At 37.1% G+C, this 16,511-nt stretch overlaps 1 protein-coding gene across 1 annotated transcript in view; it reads right to left on the reverse strand.

Moving 5' to 3' along the window:
• The window catches only part of CenG1A (Centaurin-gamma-1A), a 67,338-nt gene that overhangs the window by 1,713 nt on the left and 49,114 nt on the right, over positions 1-16,511 (reverse strand). The window contains 5 exon segments of the mRNA XM_068294735.1: positions 10-127; positions 197-1,561; positions 1,628-1,762; positions 2,138-2,279; positions 7,079-7,311. Coding sequence (XP_068150836.1) covers positions 10-127; positions 197-1,561; positions 1,628-1,762; positions 2,138-2,279; positions 7,079-7,311 — 1,993 coding nt within the window.

Consider the following 16,511-nt stretch of genomic DNA (forward strand, 5'->3'; position numbering starts at 1 on the left):
ATTACTTACGGCCAGTCATCTAGTCCAAGGGAACGCACTTTGGAAATATGTGAACCGAGATTACGATGAATGCCAGAGCATTCTATGCACATGAGTACACCCAGATTCAAGCTAGCCCATTCCGGATCTATAAGAAATAGCAGAATATATTATAAGTAAAAGTCTTAACGATAAGGTAGTTCGTATAGTAACTTACTTGCTGCTCCACAGTCTACGCAATGCCCATTGCCTGGCACACGTTGACGTATGGCCAACATGGCAGCCAGCTCAGTGCTTGACGCCTGCTTAGTCTTGCCACTCTCTATGGTCTGTAAGCTCTTGAAGATTTCCTGTTCGACGGCGGCCACCCATTCATCACGCTCCTCCGAGTTGGCGGCCTCGAAATGCCATTGCTTTGAGTCCAGGGAGACAATATAGAATTCATAGCCATCATTATCATCTGCCTCATTGGCCTTGACACTGCTGCTCTTCATGCGACGATGTCGCTTCTTGACATTTGGCGTTTGGGCCTCCAATTTGCTAGCCTGAAGCATTTCATTGCCTGCAGCAATGAAAGTCTGTGAATTTGAATTGGACATGGCAATGCCCTCGTCTCCGCTTGTCTGTTGCGAACTATTCGATTTGAGGGGCTCCACACCACTTATGCCGGAAGCCGCACCTGCATTACCTCCCGCCACTGAGCCGCTACTAGCTCCGGCACCCAGCAAGGCGAGCTTCTCGCTTAGCTTACGTTGATTATCCTTGGCCAAGGTTAGGCAACCAATGCCATCGCTAAGTGCACTTTGTGCCCGCTGACCATTGGCCAGGAGGGAGCTAGTCAGGGCACTGTTGGTTATAATGGATTTCGAGCCCCTTGGCTTCTGACCTGGCACCTTGACAGTAACATATTGCAAGGGTATCTCCTTGCCATGGACATCGTCCATATAATCATGCAACGATGGATGATAAGTCAGTCTGCCGTCATCACAGAGTGTCACATATTTCTTTTTCCACTCCTTGTTCAGGGATTTGCTTGAACGTTTATAGAGATATCCCTGTTTAATTGGAATGGATCGGCCACTGCCCAGTTCACTGCTCTTGGAGTCTTTATCTTTGTCAGCCTTCTTCGATGACGAGGGTATAAAGAGATTCGAACGTCGACGACTCTTGCGACTTGTGGTTGGTGTCGAAGTCGGTGTGGGCAATTCCTTGCCGGGTGGTGGAGCTAAATCGCGTGGATCTCTTAGCTGCACCTGAGAACAATCGCCCATTAAATTCGATGATGATGAATTCGTATTGACGGTAATTGCTCCTGGATTGTATTTGGTAATGTTATTATTCTCCACCGTAGATCCTGCCGCCGATGCTCCTGTCGCCTGCAGCGACCACAATTTCTGCTCAGCCTGGGCAAAATCCGCACTCATTCGCAATGGCAACTGCTGTTGCTGTCCACGCTGCTGTCCATTCAGATTGGGTGGCTGATAGGGAGCCAAGCCCAATCGTGTGCCTTGGGGTGTTGTGGGACGTGGCGGTTGCACTGAGGCGGGTAGAGGCAGACGCTGAGAGAGGACCTTCTGACAGGCTGCAAGGGATAATGATACAAAATGTTAATTTTTTGAATATGCTATCTGCTGCTTTTGCTGCTTACCATCTTGGAATACCCGTTCCACATTCAGGCCATAAGTAGCGCAGGTCTCGTAGTAGGAGCAACGCTTCAAGTCACTAGCCAGCTTACGGGCTCGTGTGTCATCAATAACGCGTGGATTACGTTCACTAATGGCATCTGCGGAAAGAGAATTAGAATAAACAAATGGGTTTTAATTTACAGAATAACCGTTTGCCAACATAAAAGAAAGTCGTTTAAGCTAAATAGTTGCCCACATTATCAGTGGCGTATCTAGAAATGTGAAATGGGGGAAATTTTGCCCCCTTAAGTATGCAAGAATTCACTTCTTAAATGAAATTTACACATTTCTGCTCATAAAAAGTAATACTTGAAGCAAACAGTTGTTAAATTACAACGCATACGAGCCTATTTGCATACTTTAAGGGGTATATCGGCTACAACATAAAAGAAGTCTTTACTAGATAGTTACTTTATATAGAGAAACTTATTTCAAAATAGTTTCATTTAGTTAATGAAAAATCAATTGCTTACCTTGCGTGCCTACCAATATCATTGGTATATCCTGTCCATTACGAAAATGCGCCATTTTCGTATAATAATTATAAACGGTATTGAAACTGCCCTCGTTTTCCAGACTAAATACAAAGATTACCGCATCCACCCAGCCAGCAAACTGTAAAGATGAAGAGAGAAAAACAAAATGAGTGAAAAGGCAAAGGAACTCGAAAGACTGACTGAAAACAAAAGCAAGCTAAAAACAAACGCCGAGTCCTTGACTTTGTAAGCCCCTCATCATCAGCATCAGCCACAGCAACAAGAGAAAGGGAAAAAAAAACCCAAACCCTTTGGCAGGAGATTCAATAACAAAACTGCAGCGTCTGGCGGAAGCGTGCAAAACAATGGACACAACAAACACACACACACATATATGCATACAGGACAAAGTAAGTCAGCTTTTGGAGGCTGGGCCCAGGACATGGGAAGCAGGACATATAACTTGGCAGCGGCACACACATACTTGAGAAAGTCGCTAATGAAGCACTTCAGTTCTGACTCTCTAGCAGTAAGAAGAGAGTCCGCCGTGAGTTAAACAACATTTTTTAATGATTCTCTTCTTCAACACACAAAAACAAAAACCAACACACACACACATACATACAGACACAGACATAAACTCCAAAGGATAATGAACTTCTGCGCAGAATTGAAAGGTAGTTAAAGTTGCCTTCTACTCTCCCTCTCCCACCTTTTCTATTGATAACATCGATTCGACCTCATCAATTAATTATTTATTTATTTGATTGTTTTTCGTTTATCCGTTTAGCTCTACCTGTCCAATGGAATCCGAATGAATTATTTATATAACTCGAAACGAACTATAAACTCCGAGCTATGAGAGACAGTTCTGGGAGCCACACACAAAAAACCGCCCGCACGGCAAGCCAGTCGACAAACAACTGGCGACAGCGAGAATATATCCTGGCAACACGGCGCGTCCTTTGCCACAGTGGGTGGGTGGGTAGTTGGGTGGTTTTGTCTGACTGCCTGCCTGCCCTCCTGTCCCCCGTTGCCATCATTGCCACTTTTTATGATTTGTTGTGAAAATGTATGCAGAGAAGGAAACAGGAAAGCAAAGCAAAAAAACCAAAAAGCACAGGACAAAAAAACCCCCCGAAAAGGGGAAACGGAAAACGACAGCAACAAAAAAAAAAGTTGCACATGGCCAGAACTCGATACATATGTGCTATATGCTGCTGGAAATGATGGGCAGAAACAGTTGCAGGAAAGCCAACAATGGGGTCCACACAAATAGGTTGATTAAACTTTATGTCTGCCTGCATGTGAAAAGTTCTACTATGATAAAGTCCATCAATGTCTATTAAAGTTTCTTTGGGCACTTCTTTCAACAATGTTATAGTTAGTTTAGTTCACTTTAGTTTTTCTATTAAATAAGTCAGTGGTTAGCCTAACAAAAGATTTTTCAAATGAGATTTCGAATGTATATCGTCGGTATTTTTTAAGAATAGTGAAAAACTTTTGTTAAAATGAGTTGTACTTAAAGTTAGTTACGTATCAGAAAGACGAATGAAAAATTTTTCAATTTTTTAGGAATAATCTAAACAGTTTTTAATGTAACGGATTATGTTTTCTTTTTTTAAAAATGTACTAAAAATATTTCGGATTACCATTAATTTGAAATTGTCAATTTATATTCCGAGAAATGTTCTACAAGCTTTCTCAAATGGTCTCTAAACTGCTAAACATGACTGTGGCCTCTAGACACCCCACACCACCCACACAATAAGAAATCGACAACTCGTAGTCCTTACATGCAATATTGTCGTCGTCGCCGTCATCGTCCTTTTCCTCATCCTCATCCTTTTCTCGCTCCGTATATGGTATATGGTAATGATATTCAACTCCGACAAAAACAACAACAAATATGTACTTATATACAGAAAGGCGGAAAAAAAAAAACGCGACCGAGTGGCGACGCGTCGCCCATTGAGTGAGTGATTTCATCCAAAGTTCTCCCCATGAATGTGTGTGTGTGTGTGTGTTTATGTCTACTGTCTGAGAGGGTGTTTTGGGTGGACTTTCTTTCTTTTTTTGGGGAGGAAACATTTATGTTTAGTCAGACAAAAATCGAGGGTTATTGTAGTTTATGAAATATGGGTTTATTATGTTGCATACTTCAAATATGCGAATGACAGAAATTTTAGCCATAAGATGGAAAGAAAGTGACATTAAATTAGTGGTAAATGAGTCAAATTTTGTCATTTGGAAAGAGAGAAACTGTCGCCAAATGTGTAACAAAAGTTGCGAGTTGAATGCGGTAGGGGGGGTACCACGAGAAGGGGTAGAGTGACGAAGAGAGAGGTCATTCATGCGAGAGTGAGTGAGGGAGGGTGAGTTGATTGACAGTTTGACATGCATTATGCAAGTTAAGCCATTTAATAAGCAAAATGTGCAATCAAGTGTGAGAAATGATTTAGAAAAATTATTCAAATTGAGGAGGTTCTAAAACTGTGGATCTAAAACTGTGAATCGACATGGATAGTGTAAAACTGTAGCAGTTGCTCTTAAACTTTGTTTTCGCTTGTCAAACTGAAAAAATTGTAAACATTGTGAGCCGCAGTTGCTTTAAAACTGTTACTAGCATGAAATGTCAATGTAGTTGCTTGAATATCAAACTGTCGGAGTTCCAAGTGCATTATTATACCCTGTAGTTGCAATTTGTGAAGTATATTGTGTGTCTCAACTCATAACTTAAAGTTAGTCTTAATTTAAGTAATAGACGAATGTATCAACAAGTCCATGTCCTCCTCACTGATTAAGTGGCATCAACTAACTGAAGCCTTGTATAAAAAAGTCAGCACTTAAACGCAATGCCTCTAAAACTGCAGATCCTTTTGAGGCTGCAGCAAACCCTATTCAAATCCCTAGAAATTTAGGTCAATCACATGCTTGACTTGCAAAATTGAAAGAAAATGCAAACAACGAATTCGCTAAATTAGCGTTTCAAATTTCAAAATAATAAAAAAAAACTGCCAACTGCAATTTAAATAAATATAGAAGGATCAAACGCGAAAAAAAAGAAGAGGAAAAATCGCTAACAACGGGAGACAGTCAGTCCAGGGATTAGAAGGATATTATTAGGATTTCGAGGGTCACAGTTCGCGTGTCTGGCACATTTTTTATGAGCCTTCCAACCCACTTCTAGGCCCACCCCTGCCGCAGCCTCCGCCTCCTGCCCTCCCTAGTGGAGGATAAATAGAACCGCAAAAAAAAAAAAAAAACGCGAATGAAAAGCGAAAGCAGCTTAAAAATTATAATCCACACTTTCACCCTTCACCATTTTTTAAGCCGCTGCAGACTCTGAAGAATGTTTCGCAATTGCGAAAAAAGGACCCCCGTTACCGCTCTATCCCAATTGCGAATCAAAGGAAGCCGAACAAAAACTAAAGCTCAATGAGTCAAACGAACACAAAAAAGGAGAAATGTAAATAGCCCGCAGTTAAGTTCACTTTAATTATGGTTCCCCATACGTATATCCCTTTTATCGCAGATTTCCAATTGCATTTGCTTTTGCAAGAATGAAAAGTTTTGCACAATGTAGTGCAAGGGTTTGAGCATTGTAGAGTCTAAGGTAAGGTAAAGGTAAACCCTTGAGGGTTGCTCTCTGTCTCTCTCTCTCTCTCGCTCGCTCACTCCCTTTCTTTCTGGGATAAGAGGCCCAGTTATTGGCTTTCGTCCAAAGACGGCGAACAAAAAAATTCACAACAAACTTTTACTGCATCACGTTTTGTCGTCATAACCTTTGGCCGGGTCACAAGAAACACACATACGAGTGGGGGAGAAGGAGAAGAAAAGTATTTATCTACATTGCGACAAAGTTTTTCTATACTGCCAAAGGTCACAAGTCGACTAAGTGAGTCATACCAATGAGGCTGCTGCTCCCACCTCCCACCTACAATGACCAGTCTCAAGGCAAACTTTGCTGCAAGCTTGGCCAAACTCAAAAGGACAGCAAAATAGAAAGAAACCCAATTAGGATAGAAAGTTGAATAATTGATTGAAAATGACAATAGCAAAAGTAAAGTCAGACTGCACTTTGAAATATTGATTTTTTCACATTTCACAGTAATGAAAAGCAGTAAGAAAGTTATCTATTTGAAACAGAGCCCCAATAATTCTTTTAGTCCTCTAATTTAAGATTTAACTAAAATGGAAACTTACAGAGAAAATACAATGTAACTTGTTCACTTGACTAACCCCATATACTAACTACTAACTAACAAAATCCCATTCTAATATGTAATTTGTTATTTTCTCAGCCGACAGTTTATAAAGATATCAAAATTGCTATCAAAAGTAATTTATCTGACTAGGGCAAGAAACTTTCCTCTAATAGGCATCTACTTTTATTTGCTTTAAAAATATTTTATCTGATAAGTTTTTCTTTATAGATTTGCCAATAACAAAGGTTCAACTCAGCATTTAGCCTATAGCCTTAAGGACTGTCTGGAGCTCAATCAGACAAATTATATTTATGAGCCACAGGAAAACAAAAATAAAAGAAAAGCCGATAAACAAATTCAATTCTCTTAAGCCAACGTAGCAACCTGCTAAGACACTTCTTCACTACTTTGCTACCTCATAGCAACCCCAATAATAATAATAAAAAAAAAGTTTTCCCGAGCACTACCCCCCAAAAGAGAAAATTTCTCATACCCCTTGTCACTCTTGTTGTTGATCCCTTGCTGACCTCAATCCAAATATTTACCAATTGATAAGGGCAAAAAAGAAATAGAAAATGTAACTTTGCTCTTTACATTCCATTTCTGTGTGTTGAGCAAAAATAGAACACATGTTCCCAGGCTATACATCATTTTTCCATTTTCCCCCCACAATTTACCCCAAGCCAAGCATATTTCTTGCTTCTGTTGTTGAATATTTTATGTGACTTACCTGCATTTCAGGAGCTCCACCCTCATCGCGTATTAAAAGCAAATAGCTTTGGCCATCGATAAAGACTTCCTTCTTGAAGCGTCCACCCTCAGGGGACTCCTCTTGCATATAGGAACCCGTGAGATAACGATGTACAAGAGCCGATTTGCCAGAGTTCAAAGAACCCACAATGCCCAACCTTAGATCGGGTACCGAACGTGAAATAGTCCATTCCTGACTATTTACAAATGAATCTGTAAGAAAATCGTAAATTAAATCATCATTAGTAAAAATTTAACCGAGAAACGAGTTCACAGCGTAATTAGCTCAGACTGACGCTGAAACCAGTTTGAATGATCTACAAAAAATATTTCCGACATCCATCATTAAATATATAAATGGTTCTTATGCAAATGTACACAAATATCCTTCAGTCTTTTGATTGACAGCTCGAAGGAAAAAGCTGAAGCTTCTTTGCCATTTTTTTCTTCCATTGGCGTCTGGGACTTTGAAATTGTCAGTTTGTTCGCCTTTCTGATTTTGAATTAGCTCAATCAGAGTTACGATCTCTTTTTGGCCTTTTTGGCACACAGCTGCTGTGGATTTTTTTTAAGGTTCATTTTGTTTTATTTGTGCTTCTTTCAAGGTTAAACGTTTTTGCCCAACATCAGTTGGAAAATGACATGTGTATAGCATAATTGGAACAAGTTGAACTTGATTTGTAATCGATACAACAGCTGTTGGTAGATTCCATTCAATTTCTGGGATTCCATTTACTTGATAGAGTCATGCGATTTCGATTAGTTTTAACAATATCAGTTAAAACTTTTGATTGATCGCTTTTTGAATGATATGAAAGGCTTACAAACATCTAGACCTTGAGGTAAAAGTACTTAGTGCATTCAAGTGACCACTCAATGAGTCATCAGAGTAGAATACCACATCAAAAGCCATATTGAGTTTTTGACTTCAATACTTAGACTTCTCAGCATTTGCGAGAGCAGTCATAAGTTCTCAAAATTTCTATCAAGATTCTAAGTCTAAACAACAATTTGATCCAGTATTAACTTGTTTTCGTTGCTAAAGATCTTAGTCCAATGCGTTAATACATCTTACACAAATTTTTCTCTACAATTTTTATGAATTCATGTATACATATTTTATGCAAAAAAAGCTTTAGTCATGACAATTTATGATCCACTTCACGCCCAAAATCTAACTAGGTGTTAAACCGTAAAAGGAATGCCAACAAACCACTATAAAAACACTATAAAAATGACAAAATAAATCTTCCCAAGCTCACAAAATGCCAGCCCACCGCAGATACAGTAAGGAACTAAAAACCCAAGTGCCATGATCAATTTCACAGATGTGGCAAAAGGGGGGGTGAGGCTGACATTTGGTTAGGGTTTGGTTGAGGGGGAGGGGAAGGGGGAAGGTGGTCCAGGGGCAAGGAGTGACAATGGTAAAAGGACTAACCCTCTGCTTTAGACATGAACAGCAGTGCTTGACCAGCTTGTGATGATTTACTAGGACTTCAAGGCAAGGAAGGACACGTGAAAATTGCTCTATTATGAGTTGTTAAGAGTTGCTTGAGTAAACACTGAGGACAAGGACTTTCGGACATGGACATGGATATGGAACACAGATATGGATATGTTTGCAGTCTGTCTCAAGGGTGGACCTCTTGCTTTTTATTATTATTTTTTTTTTTTTTTCGTTTCCTTTTTTTTGAAACTTGTTTCTTATACATTGTTGTTGTTGTTAATCGACTGAAGGAGAGATGAACAAGTTCAACTGGTTTCACTGACCAGAGCGCAAAATTACAAATTAAAATGAAATAAATATGTCTTTTGTTAGATCATTTTATATATAGAAAATATAATACAAAAAAAAAAAAAAAAAAACACAAGGAAAAGAAAGAATCTATTTATATATGTATATATACATAAATGTGAGTACAAGGGAGACAAATGAAAATGATATATGCCAGGGAGTGAAAAAATTAGCGCGGTTTTTGCAATTTGCCATGGACAACAAATCAAATATGGCGGCCAAATGAGCAAAAGGATCCGTAACAGAATCCGAAGTCAGTAATCAGAAACAAAACCAGTAATCAAATTGGAAACAAATCCCAATTTTTTTTTTTCACCAACAATATTAATGACTATCATTAGGCAAAAGAATAGATGGGCTTAAAATTACAAGCCCAGTTACAAATGCATCTTTAAGATTGACTAATGATGCAACGACGCGTTGGGTTGGTATCCTAACTAGGGTAAGGTCTCTCCTATGTGTGAAGTTCAAACCGCTAGCCAGTTTCTTGTTGAACCCTTTAAGTTGGTCCAAAATCCTTTTCCGTGTTTCTTTTTTTTTTTTTTGCGCTACGGGATCGTAACTCAAACTCATGTCAAATGTCGCCATAGTTGTCAGAGAATGGAGAAAAATCCAAGAAAATTCCCAAACTAATTATATATGCAAACGAGCTGAACACCCTAAAAGAAAAAATCAAGGAGGAAAACCAAATGTGAAAATCGAGAGATTGAGAGTGTAGAAAAAGGGGTTTGTTTGTTTGTTTGTGTTTGTATTCGATAGAATGAAAAAAGGTTTCTTGGGATTTCCCTTAAGTCTTTTGATGTGGGTTAAGCATTTTAATTAGTGTACAATATGAAAATTGTCTATTTTGCTATAAAGAAGAAGATAGGACAAACAGCTGACCTTTTGAACCTCCCTCACCCCTTCTACCCAATACTGTCTCAATTTTAAGATAGACTCAAGTTTTATGCATTGAGAGTGAGACAGAGAGAGAGGGGACAGCTGTAACCAGGTCATATAGTTTATAACACCACCTTGAAGCGTGCCACACAGTAAAAAGATACATTTATTAGTCATGGTCTTAAGGATGTCAGTCATAAGGATGATGATAAACAATTTTTTATTACCATACAGTAGCCATCAAGTACCAACAAATACAGCTGAGAATATATTTAACAAACTAAACTAAGCCGTAAAAAATGTTTGATAATTGTTAAATACATAAAAATAAAAGAACCACAACACATAACTCTAAAGATGTTTTTTGGCTAAAGTGTCATCAAAATGGTTGAATGATTTATTATACAAGTAACATTATTTTAGCCATAATCGGTTGGCCCATCATCTATGCTTATGTCCTTTTTTTGAATACCTATAGTAAAAGTATCTTTTTATTGAAAGAGTCAAGCTGGAAATGAAGCAAGTTGTTCGTCCTGAAACCGAATTCTGAAATCAAGAATCATGATTCATATTGATGATCTATATAATTTACAAAGGATTTTTTTTAAATTCATTCTTAATATATCAAATCATATATCATATAATATGTAACTAGAACTGCTTTACTCTTATCAGCATAAGTACAAACAGCTGAGCTTGGCTAAATAGATTATAGTCATGGGAATATCTGCCATACCATTAGAAATGAACAAAAACACTAATTTAAACCTTAATTGGTGAGACCACAATCAGCCATTATTTTCATTTATGATCATCTATGAAAACATATCCCTTGGGCTATTTTGATAGTTTTTGGGGGGTTTTTTGGGCAAACAAATGTATTTTTAATAAGCCATAACCAAAATAATGGCATTATGAATACCAAAATATGAACTCATATAAATCATATGTATGTAGCCATAGGTTTGCATTTCTCATTATTTTGCATGAGCCCACGTCTTGAAATTGGTATGAAAATATTTAGGTAGGCTGACCGTGTCGACAATGTCCGAAAGATAACAATAATAAATCAGAGGGAGAGGAAGCCCAACCTCGTTCAGGTCTTACAGTGTGTTGGCGTCGTCGTCATCATCTTCTTCGGGCTCATCGTCATTGGGATCGTCGTTTGCACATCTGCTCCCAAATCTGATTTACTTTCTTTTGTCTTCTTTTTTGTCCAAGATCAAGCAAAAACGGTAGTTGAGAGTTATGTAGAGAGTGAGAGGCTAAGGCGGAAGAGGAGAGCAGGAGAAAGGAGAGTAGAAATAAGGTTTTTCCATCCAAAAAGAAAAATAACAAAAGGCAAAAGAAAATTAGCAAAGCCCACAACGATTTTTGAGCAAAAAGGGCGATCGCACAAACAAGATTAGCCAGCCAAAAAGAAGGTGAAAAGAAACAGGAAAGAGCAGAAGGTCCAACTCCAACTATATACCTACAGATGTGTATATATGTATGTACTTGTGAAGAGCAAACGCCAGTTGGCTTTTACATGGAGAGACTCCTTAAAATCATTGCCAACAGAGAAATGTTGAGTTGAGAAATCGAATTGAAGATGAAATAGAATCTCTGACTTTAAAAGAAGAGAAGATTATTTCAGTCCAGATCTTAGTTCTAAAGTGTGATTTAAGATGTATTGATCTAAACTTGTGAAGGCTCATATGATCTATCATTAAATTAATCAACTTGTTTTCGATTTCTACATCGTTTTCCCTCTTTAAAAACCAATTTCCTATAGTTTATTAAGTATTTTCGACAAACAATTGAACACTAAACGGTTATACTTAAATATAATTACAAAGAAAAATAGCTAATGCAAACAATACTCACACGTAAAAAAAACCTAGTTAGTTATCTAAAGTTATGACCAGAGAGTGAGAAAGAGAGAGAGTGTCTCTCTATGTCATCTTTACCAACTGTTTGTTCAAAGTTCTGCTCGAATGAATTTTAAGCAACACACTTCAAGGTATGGTCACGCAATTGAGACGGGGATGGTTGGATATGGGGGATGGTTGGGGAGGAGAGGGCGACATATTGCACATATCGGGCCAAATAGATATGTACAAGTATGTATATGTCACGTGTAGGAATTTCATTTGAATTAACGGGGGGTCAGTCAGTCAGTCAGTCAGGTAGACTCTACATGACTTCAGCAAACCGAATAAAACAAAGGAAATTATGACAGAAAATTGTAAGTATGAGTACCAACACTTCGGGATGCCTGATACCACGTATATACATTCAGAAGTGGGAGTGGCTTTGCCTCTATTAAGTAGACCTAATAACACCTATTAATCCCTTCTACATTTATGTTATTAAAATCTTCTTTTTTATAGATCTAAATGTGGTAACCTAGAACCGAAACTCAAATTCGCATACTTTTGAAGTGCAAAAGTATCTGTTTTCACTATTCTACGATTCAAATATATACCCCAATCATTAGAGGATATCAAAATTCACGCATCATTAGAATATAAGCAAAACACACACGGAGACAAAAGAGGGAAATGCGAGGGAGTTGAAATGAAAGTGAAAATAGATATGAGAACATGTGTTGGATTTTGATAAATTGAATGGAATGCCGACTCCCCCGACTTGCTGTTGGCTGCTGGCAATTGGTATTAATTTGCTGTCCAAACACACATACGCACACACACACACGCTTAGATAGAAAGAGATGGCACATTAAGGTAAAGTTCTTTAAAGATTAAGTGTCTATGTAGCAAAACAGAGACGAGAGACCACGCCCAGAGCAATTAAAGGGTTAATTCTTGCCCTCTTCAAGGATGCTGCTTATGTCTTCAGTCTTCCTTCCTTCCTTTCTTACTTCCTTGCTTGTCTGTCATTGGCTGCTTGCCTGAGATTTATGTGGTCTCAGGTAATAAAGCATCTTATGGTTGGCCCAAAAATTTATGCTAAACACTCTACGACTCGAAGGTCATACTCCATTTTTGGCAAACCTGTTTATATATAGACAGATATTTCTTTGTTTCAGTTTTTTTTATGTATTATATTTACTTGACTCATTTATTTTGTGTGAAACAAAAGCAAATTGCAACACACGCGGCAGTTAAAACGAAAATAAAAACAAAGAGCAAAAGGCATAAAAAAAAGAAAGAAAACCAAAGTAAACCATGATATATTGGTATACATACATTTATGTATATAAGTTCTCTTATCGTACACTTACGACCGATTTTCAAAATATTGAGTGAAGAAGGCTTATCAGCTTATCAAGAATGTAAAACCGATCGCTTTTTTAACCTGTCTTTGTTTATTTGTAATTAAACAGAAATTGTGATAAGAAAAGTTGAAAAAATTGGCTTATTCTTGAACTTTTTCAATGAAAAATTTAGCTCAGGTGGTGAAATTTAATACCTAAGTTTCCAAAAGTTTTAACAATTTAACAGGAAAGTGTCATTCTAAAACCTGAAGTTACTGCCTATTGAAATCTTTAAAATAAAACAAAGAATAATGCATGATAATGCATAGTTATCTATACACGAAATATAAAGATAAATAAATGTAAGAATAGACAGTGTAAAAAAAAATAAGATAAGTTAAGGTATCCTCAAATACAAATACAATCGACAACTTGTGAAACAGTTTCTAGTGGCTAGGAATTACTCTTTCCGTTGATATTTAATGGTCTAAATTCCAATTTCTTTTCCGCAAAGATAAGGTGACATAATAATCCCAAAAAACAAAAATTTCCTCATTGCATTAGCTAACTTCATTCTAACGTTTTGTAGGTCAAAACTGCACTATCTAATTGCATGACTTAGTCTCTTATCGACAAGCACCTAATCTAATCTTATTCAAGTTTTTATTAGAACTGAAATGAATCTGCAATAATTTATAATATTTTTTGTAAGACCTTTCCTAATAATTGATGAGACATACTTTTAAATAACGTTTTCCTCTGAATGTAAATTTTTTTCACATATGTAGAAAAACGATTAAATGTCAAATTTATGACAACGATCATCTTACAATGATAAAAAATATATAGAAATTCATGTAATTTTTCCCAAGTTTCCCCCACTAGAAAAAAATGTAATGATATTTTTTACAAAAAATTGCAAAATGACAAAAAAAAAGACACCCGGTCCCAGGGAGAGTCAATCAAAAAAAAAAAAAAAAAAGAAGAAATTTGACAATAGAAGAAAGCAAGTGAGATGAGGTAGACGAGGAAGAGAGACAGAGTCAGGCAGTCAGTGAGTGAGTCAGTCAGTCAGCCAAGGAGGAGAAGCATCAAGGATAAGTCAAAGCAGGCGGTGGTACGGTGGTTGGTGGTTGTCTTGTTCCATGCGTCTCAGTAGCCTGCACTCTATTAAATATGACATATTTATGAAGTGTCAGTGCCTGAGAGGCGCACAATTGTGAAAAGAAAGATTTCTGCTTTTCCATTTCACATTTCTTTTTTTCTCTCACTCTCTTGTGTTGTTTTTGGGAGAAAGACAGCGTAAAGTCTGTGTGTGATTCTTGGGATTCTATTCGTTTTGCAGACGCACGCGTGTCCTTAGACAATTTTCAGCTGCTGTCCGACAAAAAAAATATGAAAACGGGGGAAAATATAAAGAAAATTGCATTCGTATTTATGTTTAATATTTATGCGGTGAGATTTTGATTGTGTGGAATAGGTGTGTGTCTTCCGAGTGTGTGTGTGTGTGCGTGTGGTTTATGAGAAGTTTTCCTGCCAATGGGAAAAATATGACAGAAATATATGAAAGAGCAAAGAAGACAAGCCAAATCCAAGCAAACAACTTTTGAGCTAATAAACCACAGGACTTTTATCTTAACGATCTTCTTTTACTAATTTACCACTTGGTTTTTCATAAAATTTATTGACCATTTCTTAGCATTTGCATTTTTCTTGACCCTGGGAAAACTCATCTCAAGCATAACCAAAAGAAAAACAAATTTGTTTAAATGAAATTTAAGTATTCTAGAATTTTCGTTTCTTTCACCCTCAGTTTTTCCATCAAAATGAGACCCAAACAATTTGACGTATTTTCAATTAAATCCAATACCAAGACTTAGCCCAAGACGTAACCTGTCAAATGGTTGTGAGAGAAAGAGAGAAGGGGATGGATGGCATAGAAAATTTAAATGCATTTTTATTGTAAATGAAAAATAGCTTGAAAAATATGCAAATTAGTTTTGAATGAATGAATGAATGAGACACCCAAAACGACACGTTTCAAATGCCGCTTCCGCTTTAAGACTTGATGTGAAGTTGTGGTGTGTGGATGGTTGGACACTAGTTGGTGGAAAAAGTAACCACCACCACCACCACTATTATAATCATCGGCAGCACACACACACAGTGGCAAATCAACAATCATTTGAGGGGATTTTCTCCCCAAATAAAGCCAAACTAGGCGGCAATTTTATTGGACACACTTTATTGTACCTTTAGTTCCTATCGACTCTCTCTACTCTCTTCCTCTATATGAGATTATATTCAGAATATAAAGTGTATCTAAACAAAACGATCGAAAAAATTGAATTTCTGAATGGACAGTTGACTGACCAACACCATAGATGGCCGACCATTTGATGGTTCGGTCATGGGTTGGGCTCACCAAAACCAAAAAAAAAAATAGCAACGGAAAACAAACAAAAATTAAAGCCCTTGGTTTGCCCTTTGTTCGTTCCCCCATGCTCCTCTGTCTCTTATATGGACAGTAAAAAGCGGAAGTTATTATTTAGGTTCCCATTGAAATTCTAATGTGCAACATTGAATCGCTTGGTGACGCCAAATTCCATCATAATTTTCCACAAATGGCAATTCCAAGGTTTTATTTTATTTTGTTTTTGTTTTTGTCTCTATTACATTAAGTTTAAGTATCGCGTATCCGATGGCTAGATGGAAGGAATTCCCTTTTTTCATTATTATTATTATTACATCTCTGATTTCCTTTATGTCCCAACACTCAAAAGTTCAGTCACACTCAAGTGATTCTCTCGTTTTGTTTTTTTTTTTTTTCTAAAATAAACCTTACATGAAATCTTACAACGAATACACATATGAATATAACCGGTTCAAGTTTTGGTTTTTCTTGACTGTTTTCGTGTGTTTTTCTTTTCGGTTACTCGGCTCGAATGATGATGATGATTGCGTGTGTGTTTGAAATTAACACTATGCTGCGGGTTCATCATAAAAAATATCTGATATTTAATAAGATAGCAAAAAAAATGGTACTTAAAGTTATATAGTTGATAAAGATAAAGACGATGTGGTGGCTGTTGCTGTTAATGATGATTCAGGAGTTATAAATTCAATGTCATTAGAAAGGAATTGTTCAGGAACTCACGTAAAAAGTCATGATTTGCAATTTTTAATACTCTAAACACGATTAAACTTAAAACTCTAACACTAAGCGATCCATTAAACTTGAGCATTTAAATTGGTTTTTTTTTAATGTTCAGAAAGAGTCAAAAGTTTAATGACTGCTGAAAATTAATTATGTTTCTTTTTATTTATTCTAGAGTAAAGTTAGAGAAGGAGTAAAATCAATTTTGAAAGTGGTTTTAAAGATGTCCGGTTTATCTACTGCTTTTTAGTCAACGGATAATGGTCACGATCTATCGAACCATGTCCTTAATACTTTGCTATTCTATAAGCTTTCCTCATTTAAAACTTAACAAAGGCAAAAACTAAACCATTTCATAGTATTTGTTTCTCTAGTAGATGCCA

This window comes from Drosophila tropicalis, unplaced genomic scaffold, assembly GCF_018151085.1.
Source record: "Drosophila tropicalis isolate 14030-0801.00 unplaced genomic scaffold, ASM1815108v1 contig_845, whole genome shotgun sequence".
In the NCBI taxonomy this organism is placed as follows: Eukaryota; Metazoa; Arthropoda; class Insecta; order Diptera; family Drosophilidae; genus Drosophila; species Drosophila tropicalis.